Consider the following 12,561-nt stretch of genomic DNA (forward strand, 5'->3'; position numbering starts at 1 on the left):
AGGATATGAGATGCCGTTCCTCCAGTTTTCAGGTGGCATTATTGTGACATTGGAGGCGGCCTAGGATGGACATGTCCCGGGAGTGGGAGGGGAAGTTGAAGTGGTTCGCGACTGGGAGGTGCTGTCGTTTGTCATGAACCAAGCGTGGGTTCTCCTTAAAGCAGTCTCCAAGCCTCCGCATGGTCTCCCCAACATAGAGGAGGCCACATCAGGAACAGTGGGTACAATAGACCACGTTAGCGGAGGTGCAGGTGAACATCTGTTTAATGTGGACAGTTTTCTTGGGGTCTGGGATGGAGGTGAGGCGGGGGGGGGGGTATAGGGGCAGGTGTAGCACCTCCTGCAATTGGGGCTACTGGGGAGCTTGTTGCAGACAAGGGAGTTGTGGACAGAGTGGTCCCTCTGGAAGGCAGACAAGGGTGGGGAGGGAAATATATCATTCGTAGTGGGGTCAGATTGTAGGTGGTGGAAGTGGCGGAGAATGATGCGTTGAATTTGGAGGTTAATGGTTTGACATGTGAAGACAAAGGGAATTCTGTCTTTGTTTTTTTTAACTGCGGTGGAGGGGTGGGAGGGCTGAGGTGCGGGAAACGCAAGAGATGCTGTCAAGGGCATTTTCGACCACTGTGGTGGGGAAATTGCAGTCCTTGAAAAGCGAGGACATCTGGGATATCTGGGAATGGAACGCCTCATCTTGGGAGAATATGTGGCGGAGGTGGAGGAATTGGGAATAGGTGATTGCATCCTTGCAGGAAGGCGGGTGAGAGGTGGTGTAGTCTTGATAGCTGTGGGAGTTGGAGGGCTTGAAATAGATATCAGTTTCCAGGTGGTTACCGGAGATGGAGACAGAGGTGTCCAGGAAGGAGAGAGAGGTATCAGAGATGGACCAGGTGAACTGAAGGTTGGGGTGGAAGGTGTTAATAATGCGATGAACTGTTCGAGCTCCTCATGGGAGCACGAGACAGCACCAATACAGTCAAAGATGTAAGAGTTCAGTTCAAGGTACAGATGGCAGTGAGGGTTAAAATTTCATGTTGGCAAACTGATGACAGGTCTGGAGCATACAAAAAAAATTCAAATACAATCAAAGTTTAAGCTTATATAATGTCCAGACGAAAATATGATCTTATCCCATTCAAGGAGCACTGCAAATATTTCTTATTACACTGTCATGATTTAAATTGTTTCTTTATAAAGATACCAAATCATAGAATTTGAACAGCATTTGAAGGATCTGAAATCCAACAACAGCCAGGCATATCATTGAGGAGATTTACTTTTGTAGAACATCATTTTAAGTAGACTTTGATCAAAGAGCAAACCATTTTTAATCAAAATGCATTCCACCAAAATGGGACCTTTGAAAAACATTTTAAGTACTTTCCCAAGCTCAGAGGGGTAAGTCATCTCAACTCCAAAGTATGCTGTACCTTACTTTAATAGAATCGTAGAGTCCCGACAGTGCAGATACCGGCCGTTTGGCCCATCAAGTCACCGACCCAATAAAGAGCACCCGCCTCCCAAGTGCATCCTTGCTGGTAAACCTTGTCAATACTTTTCTGTTAAAGCTTTATACAAATCATTAAGTTGCACAGGAATTGAACATAAGGCATCAATTTATTTGGTCATGGAATGTTGGTGTCCAGTTATATTTGTACAAGTCGTCTTCACATTATGGTACAAAACAAAATGCCTTATTTAAGCTGAGCTCAATGTCTTCCAATTACTGATCCAGCATTTCAGATTTTAAGCCTGCCTGAAAATTTTTCCAACACCACACTTAAAACTTTGACGACTTTCATTTCTGTTGCAAAAGTCTCTTTTAATTTTGTTCTCTTCAGCCCAATGGGGAACAAAATGTATTTCAACAGAAAGTGCGAGAAAGATCCTTTGACTGTAGAAATGCTGAGTGTTAATTTATTTGCTGCAAAATAAAAATCAAGCTTCATTTAGATTATTAATTACCTTTCATTTAGAAGGCTCAAAATAACAATGATTAGATTTTGTCGTTTCTTTCTAACATAAACAGCAATAAGTTTTAAAATTCTCTCTGGACAAATTTCTTGATGTTAAATTACATAGAACATAGAACAGTACAGCACTTCAGCCTACCACGTTGTACCAGATTTTTATCCTAAACCTAAGGTCTATCTAACCTCTACCCCTACTTTATACTATGATCCATGTGCCTATCTAATAGCCACTTAAATGCCCCCTAACGAGGCCGACTCCACTACCCTCTCCGGCAATGCATTCCACACCCTTACCATTCTCTGAGTAAAGAGCCCACCTCTGATGTCTCCCATAGATCTACCTCCACTCACTTTAAAACTACGCTCCCTCGTAACAGCTACCTCCACCCTAGGAAAAAGTCTCTGGCTATCCGCTTTATTTATACCTCTGATCATTTTGTACACCTCCATCAGGTCACCTCTCATCCTTCATCGTTCTAAAGAGAAAAGCCCTAGCGCTCTCAACCTTTCCTCGCACGATCTTCCTTCCATTCCAGGCAACATCCTGATAAATCTCCTCTGCACCTTTTCAACGCTTCCAGTAACTTTGGTCAATAGCTTTTGTGAAAAGCAGTGGAAGTATGTATTATTGTAGAAAAGTGCATGCAAGTCAGGTTGGTATGGAGTGTGAATGAGTGTAAGAGAATGGGGAAAATCATAGCTTTTGTTTACTCCCTCAAGTACAACAAAATTCTTGATTTGCTGGCAGAAGTTGGCAGAGCCAAGTTAAAATTTCTGGCAGAGACAAATGCTGATATGGTCCCACAAAACATACTAAAGGAAAGGATATATTAAAAAAATTATTATGCTGAATCCCACCTTCAGTAACACTAAAAAAAGTTAACTAGTGACACTGTATTGGCTACAGCACCAGTCAAAAGATCCATCTGGTACCAATATCAATGTGGTTGGCTCATACAGGTACTTCTGCTATAATGCATGTTTCATTAACGTGAATGGGCTCTCCCGCGATTGATGAATAGTGGATGCTATTTGGATAACACAAGCTTTCTGCTGTACATGTATAGCAATTTCCCTATAACGCGATCTTCTAAGGCGTGCGGTCACACAAGAATGCAACTATTGCATTATAGGAGAACTAACCGTATCTGCCCTTTGAAAAGCCTCTGTAAGTCACTAAGTTCAAGGGTTAAAACAGGTAGGCAACAAACTTTGGTCTTGTCAGTGGTATCCACATGCCCAAGAAAGGAAAAAAAAACTGTTACCTGACCAGCACCAGTAACACATATTATGGGACAAACTACGAGAAATGATGGGATAAACACTTTCTAAGCATGATGGCCAACTGTCCTGGATTTTCTGGGACTGTCACATAATTTTGCTTTTTGATCCATGTCCTGGTTCAGGTTTTTCTGGGGCATGTTTTTTCCCAGATTTCTTCAGTCTGTTATTAACACTGTACAGTGAATGAAGTTGAAGTTAGAGGCATCAGTTTCAGGGCAGGATTACCATTTCTGTGGCAGTAGTTTCAGAAACATGAAGCAGCACTTCTCCTCTCCTCCTCTCCCACCATCCTGTTAACATCCATACTCCACATATAAGGACTTGCCAGCTATCTCCATGGCAAACTGTCCCTTAATTCCTTCCACGAAAGCTGGTCATCCTGGCAACAAAAACTGGTCCAATATCTAGATGTTTGTAAGTATTCATGATTTGCCCGTTTAAAAGTAGACTAAATTCACTGAAGTATTTAGGAAGAAAATCAATATACACAAATGGTTAAAAAGGTAAATTTCCTTTTATGATGTTCCCATTAAGTAATTAAAGCTTTCTAATTAAATGCCAAGAAGCAATGCTATTGGCGTAAAATGAAATTCTCTCTTGTGCATCTTCTTTTTGGACAAAGTGCTCAACGCCCTTCAGGATATAGACAAACTGTTCCCATTTTAGTTTCTGCATCGCCAAGACCTTTAATCAGCAAAACAGAAAGTTCTATATAACAAAACACAAGGGCAAAAATTAAGTTATTATAGGTTAGTGAAATGTAGAAAATAAGGACAGGAGTGGACCTTTCACCCCTTCAAACCTGTTTCAACCATTCTCCCTGAACATTGCCTATTCCTATTTCACCCTCATTTCCTTTGATCCATTTAACCCCAAGTACTATACATAACTCAGAGTATGGGAGAGATGGTCTATAAGCTAAACACAATCCATATAATTATTTGTACTCACTAAACTCTCCTCGCCACATCCAGGTCATCTTGCGTTGACAGTATGCACCTGGTTTGTTGAAGTCACATGCCGCACAGGTGGCTTCATCCACAATGGCAGAAGGCTGCATGAAAAAAGGATACCAAATTGTGAATCAATATATGCAAATAGAAATTTAATTCAGAGATTTTACACAATTAGCTATTCAATACTAAATGAGCACTTTGCATCAGTATTTACTGTGGAGAAGGATATGGAAGATAGAAAATGTGAGGAAATAAATAGCGACATCTCGAAAAATGTTCATATTACAGTGGAGATGTTGCTGGATGTCTTAAAATGCATAAAAGGTGGAAAAATCCACTGGACCTGATCAGGTGTACCCTAGAACTCTGTGGGAAGCTTGAGAAGTGACTGCTGGGCATCTTGCTGAGATATTTGTAACATCAATAGCCATAGGTGAGGTGCCAGGACACTGGAGGTTGGCTAATGTGGTGTCACTATTTAAGAAAGGCAGAAGGAAAAGCCAGGGGACTGTAGACCAATGAGCTGGACATCAGTGGTGGATAAATTGTTGGAGGGAATCCGAAGGGACAGGATTTACATGTATTTGGAAATGCAAGGACTGATCACTGATATTCCAAATGGCTTTGTGCGTGGGAAATCATGTCTAACTAACTTGATTGAGTTTTTTGAAGAAGTAATGGAAAAGAACAATGAGGGCAGAGTGGTGGACGTGCTCCAAATGGACTTCAAGTATGGTGTTGCCAACATTCCCCATGGCAAACTGGTTAGCAAGATTAGATCACATGGAATAGAGGTAGAACTAACACACGGAAGAGAGGCAGGACTAGCTATTTAGATGCAGAACTGGCTTGAACTTAGAAGATAGGAGGGTGGTGGTGGTGGAGGGTTGCTTTTCAGACTGGAAACCCATGACGATTGGTGTGCCGCAAGAATTGGTGCTAGGTCCACTGTTTTCTTACCACTTACATAAATGATTTAAAATGTGAAAATAGGAGGTATTAGCGAGTTTTGAGAAGATTTGTAGCTCAGGTTGAGGTTCTGGATGTAAGTTTGCTCGCTGAGCTGGAAGGTTCGTTTTCAGAAGTTGTGTCACCATTCTAGGTAACATCAGTGAGCCTCTGGTGAAGTGCTGGTGCTACATACAGATGAAGAAGGACACCACTTCGATTGGGACAACACATCCATCCTAGGACAAGCCAAACAGAGACACGCACGAGGATTCATAGAAGCATGGCATTCCAACCGGAAGTCCATCAACAAACATGCATTTGGAGTCCATCTACCACCCTCTGAGAAAAAGAACAAGAAATGACATCACCAACCCAAAGGAAACCTAAACAGATAAATAGAAAGCAGGGCGTAACACCAGCGCTACACTGGAGGCTCACTGATGATGTTACCTAAAATGGTGATAAACGTCTGGGAACAAACCTTCCAGCTCAGTGAACCAGCTTACATCTGGAACAAAATAAAGACCCACTCTTTTGTGGACCGAGAAGAGGAGAGTGCGACTGTGTTGGAGGTGGAAGGAAGACATCGGGTTGGCTGTGCACCCTTGCAACCGGTGGATCTTAATGCTGGCATAAGCCTAACACTGGTTCAGGGAAGCAGCCAACCTGCAACGATGGCTGCGGTGAGTGCTCGTGCCCCGGGTCGGGGGTCCGGAACACTATCCGCGTTTCTGTGAAGAAGGTGGATGAAGGTGCACCTGTGGACAGCACCTTCTTTGTGAAGAGGGTCGTGTTGGACTGTTGTGGGTTCACTGCTGTGGACATTTACTGCCTGCAGGATTTCCCTGGAGGAGGTTTTTACGATGTAACCTTCAGGAGTGCCAAGCTTTGCGAGCGCTTCCTGGAGGTTTTGAAGGAGAAAGGAGGTGAGGGCACCCTCTCTGTACTGACCGCTGTCCCGCTGTTCACGATGCCGGTGCAGAGGAGCCGTATGGTGACTGTACACATGTACAACCCGCATGTGCCAGCAGTTGATGTCCTGACCTTCCTCGGAAGGTACGTGAGGGTGGAAGGGGACCGAACCAACATCATGGACCCCTTCGGGATCTGGACCAGTAAGAGACAGGTCAGGGTGACACTGAGGATGGGCTCGGATGGGAACATCGTACACCCACCGTCCAGCTTTGCGATCGGCGGGAGCAAGGGCTACCTGACCTACGCAGGGCAACCTAAAGTCTGCCATGCCTGTGGTAGGTCAGGTCATATGGTGGCTGACTGCAAAGCCACTATTTGCAGGAAGTGCAGGGAGGAGGGACACCTTGCAAAGGATTGCCCAAAAGAAAAAAACTGCAACCTTTTCGGGGAAGCGGGCCACCTCTATAGGGCATGGCCGCAGCGGGGGACCACCTACGCCCAGGTCGCCAGTAGGGGCAATGCGGGGCAAGCCCCCCCGGAGGAGAGGAAGGCACCCGGGCTCTGCTAGGACCCCGCTAATGTGCAGGAGGGCCAGGTTGTGCAGGATGGACCCGAGGCCAGCAAAGTGCCCCTGCAGGCTCCGCTCCCCCCCAACAACCTGGAGTCAATGGAGGAGGCGACAGGTGACCCAAGGGAGTGGACGACGGTCCGGAAAGCAAGGAGGAAGGCGTGCCGCAACCATCAGGCGGGAAGAGGCAGCTGCGGGGGTGGGGGGCTATAAGAGCTCCTCTGACAAGGGGGATTCGGAGGAGCCCCGCCCAAAGCAGAAGCTAAAGATCTCAAGAGAAAAAGGAGAGCAGCACCCCGCTTCCAGGTGACGGGAGGCGCCCTGAGGCTCCCTCCGACACCCAGCCATGCACCGCTGGGGCCCTGGGAGGGCCCACCGGAACTTTCAGGCGGGAAGCAGGAAACAGCGTGTCCCCAGCCTGACCCAGAGGCGGACTCTCCTGCCTCCGTACCCCCGACAGGGGAGGGATGCCACCCGGAAGGCAGCACGGATGGTTTCCTGAGCCCGGAGAGCGTCCAGCAGTTAGCCCGGGCACTGGGCATGAAGGGACAAATGGAGGGGCTGGACCTTGGACTTGGGTAGGGTACCGCGGTCACTGCCCACAATGGGGGTACGAGTTGCGAGCATGAATGTGCGCAGCGTCAAGTCCACTGCAAGATGTGTGTCCACGTTGGCCTACCTGACCACCGTCAAGGCAGACCTCCTGTTTCTGCAGGAGTGCGGGATACCGCACCTCGGCAGGTATGCAAAATGGTCGGACGCCTGGACCTGTGGACCTTCGATCTGGTTGGGGGGTAACGACTGTCGCTCCTTGGGCCTGGCTATTCTGCTGCGGGGGCACAACTTCACCATCTCTCAAGTTCAGGAGGTGGTGGTGGGGCACCTCCTAGTGGCTGATGTCACCTAAAGGAACGCTCCCCTGAGGCTGATCAACGTGTACGCCCCAGCGGTACGGAGTGAGCGGTTGGCCGTCCTGCAGCAGCTTCCACCCCTGCTGGCTACGTCCAGGCCGGTCATCCTAGGCGGAGACTTCAACTGCATCATCGATGCAGATGGAAGATCTGGCGTGGGGACAGCGGGTGGGGGGCGTCAACTGGACGTCACGTCCAGATTCCTGATGGGCATAGTGAAGGATGCCAAGCAGCTCGACGTCTTCACCCCTGCAGATGGAGCGCAGCGGAGATATACCTGGTCGCGGCCAGGCGGGTCTATCCGCTCAAGGATAGACTTCCTGTTTGTGTCACGGACGTTCTCGGTCAGGTCCACCGGCGTCGAGCCGGTGTTCCTCTCTGACCACTGCCTCCTGCTGGCCGACTGTCACTTACAGGACGACTAGCAGGCTGGCAAGGGGACGTGGAAGCTCAACACGACTCTGTTGACCCCAGAGAATGTCGAGGAGCTTAAGAGGGAGTACACTGGTTGGAGAACCGTAAAACCGCTCTTTGAGTCTCCGAGCAACTGGTGGGAGACGGTGAAAGAGAACATCAAGAGATTCTTTGTCCTCAAGGGTGTTCAGAAGGCGAGAGAGAGGCGGGGAAAGCTGTCGCGACTCCAGAAAAGGGTGCAGAACCTGCTCCTTCTGCAGTTGATGGGGGTCGATGTCACGGAGGACCTCCGCGAGGTGAGGGGCCAGCAAACCTCGCTCTTTGCCGCGGAGGCCTCCAGGATAATCTTCCGGTCCAGGGTCCGCTCCGTGGAGCAGGACGAGACGTGCTCGCCTTTCTTCTTTCAGAAGGTGCACAAAAAGAGCTCTGTGCTTAGCCGGCTGAAGGAGGACGACGGCTCGGTGATGTCGTCTCGGCCCGACATTTTGAGAATCAGCAGGTCCTTCTATGCCGGACTGTACGGTACGAAGCCCACGGACAGCACGGCCTCCGAGTCATTCCTGTCGTCTATCATGGAGGTCTTAGACGATGGCACGAGGGAGTGGCTGGACCGGCCAATATCCCTGGACGAGCTGACCAGAGCCCTCAAGTCCTTGGAGAGGAATAAGACTCTCGGGATTGACGGCTTACCGGTCGAGCTGTATTCCGCTCTGTGGGACTGGTCAGCCAGGACCTGCTGGAGGTGTACGATAGTGCACTTCGGGCAGGGGAAATGTGCAAGTCCATGAGGAACGGCATCAGCACCCTCATCTACAAGAGGAAGGGGGAGAGGGAAGAAATTAAGAATTGGCGTCCCATTTCACTATTGAACGTGGACTACAAAATCCTGGCCAAGGGCATAGCCAACTGGGTCAGGTCTGTCCTGGAGTCGGTGATTCACCCTGACCAAACCTGTGCTGAGTCGGGCAGGAAGATCGCTGAGAGCCTCGCGCTCATCAGGGATACAATCGCCTACGTGCAGGACAGGCGGGTGGACACCTGCCTCGTCAGCCTGGACCAGGAGAAGGCCTTCGACAGGGTCTCTCATGCTTACGTGAGGGACGTCCTCTCCAAATTGGGGTTCGGGGAGGGCATCCGCAATTGGATCCGGCTGCTCTACGCTAACATCGTTAGCGCAGTCTCGATCAACGGGTGGGAATCAGACAGTTTTCCTGTTAGATCTGGAGTCAGGCAGGGCTGCCCGCTCTCTCCTGCCTTGTTCGTGTGCTGTGTGGAGCCCTTCGCCGCCTCCATCAGGAAGGACGTGGGCCTGAAGGGCGTGACTATCCCAGGCAGCGGAGGCCTTCAGGTCAAGACCTCCCTGTACATGGACGATGTCGCCGTCTTCTGCACCGATCGTCGGTCGGTGAGTAGGCTGTTGGACATCTGCGGCCAGTTTGAACTGGCCTCGGGTGCCAAAGTCAATAGGGGTAAGAGCGAGGTCATGTTCTTTGGGAACTGGGACGACCGCTCCTTCATCCCCTTCACCGTCAGGACAGACTACCTGAAGGTGCTGGGTGTTTGGTTTGGTGGAGCTGGGGCATGCACTAAGACTTGGGAGGGGCGTATCACCAAACTGGAAGTAGAAGCTGGGCAGGTGGATGCTCCGGTCCCTCTCCATCGCGGGTAAGAACCTGGTTGTCAGGTGCGAGGGGCTTTCGGTACTGTTGTATGTGGCACAGGCCTGGCCTATTCCCTGGACCTGCGCCGCTGCGGTCACCCGGGCCATCTTTCACTTCATTTGGGGGTCGAGGATGGACCGGGTCCGCAGGGACGCCATGTACAAAGAGCTGGAAAATGGGGGAAAGGGCGTACCGAACGCCCCCCTCGCCCTGATGGCTACCTTTGAGTGCGGCTGCATCAAGCTGTGCTTAGATCCTCAGTACGCAAACACTAAGTGTCACTACTTACTGAGGTTCTACCTGTCCCTGGTGTTGTGAAGGATGTGCCTGGCCTCGTTGCCGCGGAACGCTCCGAGTAGTTGGACCGTCCCGTACCATCTGTCCTTTTTGGAGAAATTTTTGAAGGGAAACACCTTTGACCATAAGGCCGTCAGGCAGTGGTCAGCATGTAGTATCCTCGAGACCCTTCGGGAAAAGGACAGGGTGGATCCCGTCGTGTGGTTCCCCACGCAGACTGCCAAAGTCGTTCGGCAGAATGCCTCATTGCCAGATCTTTCAAACAAGCACAAGGACATTGTTTGGCTGGCGGTGAGAGGGGCTCTGCCAGTGAGATCTTTTATGCACGCTCGGAATCTCTGCGCCACTGCACTCTGCCCTCGAGGCGGCTGCGGGGGTATGAGACTGTCCATCATCTCCTTCTGGAGTGTGCCTATGCGCAGGAGGTCTGGAGGGGGATGCACTGGTATTTGTCGAGGTTCGTCCCCAGCAGCTCTGTGACATGGGACTCCGTGCTCTACGGGCTGTTTCCCGGGACGCACACCGAGACCAACATCAACTGCGCCTGGAGGACCATCAATGCGGTGAAAGACGCTCTTTGGTCTGCTCGCAACTTGCTGGTCTGGCAGCTGAAAGAACTGACCCCGACCGAGTGTTGCAGACCGGCGCACTCCAAGGTCCAGGACTACGTGCTGAGGGACGCGCTAAAGCTTGGGGCAGCCGCCGCCAAGGCGCGTTGGGGAAAGACCACTGTATGTAATGCCTCGTCCAGAATAAAAACAAGGGCCCTATCTGGTAACTGGGCCCAGCTGGTGCCTTCCCCAACTGGTCAGGGGGCCAACGGGGACTGTGTGGGGAGACGACTGCCGGGGTATTTTCTTTGCTTTGTTTTTTTTTCTTCTTTGTTTTGTTTTTTTCCTTTAGTTGGTGTACGTACCCCCTGGGGAACCCAGAGTGGCTTGCATGACTGGGTAGGTGTATAAATATGTGTTTTTTTGTACCTCTTGTGAATGAAGTATATTTTTTCAAATAAAAAAAATGGTGTTGAAACGTCTGAAAACGAACCTTCCAGCTCAGCGAGCAAACTTACATCCAGAGTAGGAGGTATGGTTATCAAGTTTGAAGATGAAACTAAAATTGGAGGCATAGTGGACAGCAAAGAAGGTTACCTCAGAGTACAATGGGATCTTGATCAAATGGGCCAACGGGCCAAGGGGTGGCTGATGGAGTTTAATTTAGATAAATGTGAGGCACTGCATTTTGGAAAGGCAGATCAGGGCAGGACTTAGATATCGATTGTAAGGTCCTGGGGAGTGTTGTTGAACAAAGAGACTTTGGAGAGTAAGTTCAAAGTTCCTGGAAAGTGGAGTCACAGGTAGAGAGGATAGTGAAGGTGACGTTTGGTATGCTTGCATTGACCAGTACATGCATGGAGTATAAGAATTGGAAGGTCATGTTGCTGATGCACTGGACAGTGCATCCATTATTCCAACAGTGGCCCAACCAATTCTGGTCTCCCTGCTATAGGAAGGATGTTGTAAAATTTGAAAGGGTTCAGAAAAGATTTACAAGGATGTTGCCAGGGTTGGAAGGTTTGAACTATAGGGAGAGGCTGAATAGACTGGGACTATTTTTCCCAAGCATCAGAGGCTGAGGGGTGACGTTATAGATGTTTATAGATTCATGAGGTGTATGGATAGGGTGAATAGTGAAGGTCTTTTCCCCAGGGTAGGGGAGTCCAAAACTAGACGGCATAAGTTTAAGGTGAGACGGAAAAGAGATGGAAAGAGTAAGTCTTTTGCTTAGATAACAAGGAGTCTGAGTGATTTACAGAAGCAAAAAGGAATCTGAAGGTACAGTTTCGCAAATCAAGTGCAACAGAAGTTAAACAATATAAAAACAAATACAGGAGCTAATTTGTAACTCAAAAACAGAAATTGCTGCCGAAACTCGAAAGATACATCAGAATTTCTCCAGCAATTTGTTTTTTTTGTTTCAGATGTCTAGCATTCTCAGTTCTGTGTTTTATTTTAGGAATTGATTTCAAGATTTGATAAGTATAGCAGTGATGGTAAACTTGCACTGAAACTTGGTTAGAAATAGTTTGAAATGTAAAGATATGGAGTGTATTACAATGGCGCATAGACTCAAAAGATGACATTGCAACAGTGTGGATATAGTTATCAAGAAAGGCTGAACAGACTGGTGCATGTTTTTCTGAAGCAGAGAAGATGGAAGAGTGACTTGACAGAGGTTGAAGATAAATAAACAGGTTTGCTAGAATAGTTTGGAGAAAATGTGTCCTAGCTTGTAGGGAAGTTCAAAAACTAAAAAGGTCACAGTTATTAATACATCTAACAGGGAATTCAGAATAAAGTTCTTCACCTAAGAAAGTGTACCAAAAGGAGCAACTGAGGCAAGGTGATAATGATGCATTAAACGAGAGCAAGATAAACACTAAGGGAGACAGACATAAAATGATACACTGGCAATGTTAGACAAAGTCATGTGGGAGGTGGTTTGCATGGAGCATAATTACCAGCATAGATCACTTGCCCGATCTGGCCTCTTTCTACACTTTTAACCCAGAAGATTAATCGGCTTCGGTATTTGGTCTGTTGCTATATTGTACATATTTTCTAATCAACCTGT

The 12,561-nt window shown here is 48.4% G+C and overlaps 1 protein-coding gene across 2 annotated transcripts in view; it reads right to left on the reverse strand.

The window, feature by feature from the left end:
• Positions 1-12,561, reverse strand: part of pole (polymerase (DNA directed), epsilon) — a 132,097-nt gene that overhangs the window by 88,609 nt on the left and 30,927 nt on the right. For both annotated transcript variants that reach the window (XM_048556270.2, XM_048556271.2), the window contains exon 18: positions 4,209-4,311. In XM_048556270.2, coding sequence (XP_048412227.2) covers positions 4,209-4,311 — 103 coding nt within the window. The remainder of the gene's footprint in view (positions 1-4,208; positions 4,312-12,561) is intronic.

Source organism: Stegostoma tigrinum, chromosome 26 (genome assembly GCF_030684315.1).
Source record: "Stegostoma tigrinum isolate sSteTig4 chromosome 26, sSteTig4.hap1, whole genome shotgun sequence".
In the NCBI taxonomy this organism is placed as follows: Eukaryota; Metazoa; Chordata; class Chondrichthyes; order Orectolobiformes; family Stegostomatidae; genus Stegostoma; species Stegostoma tigrinum.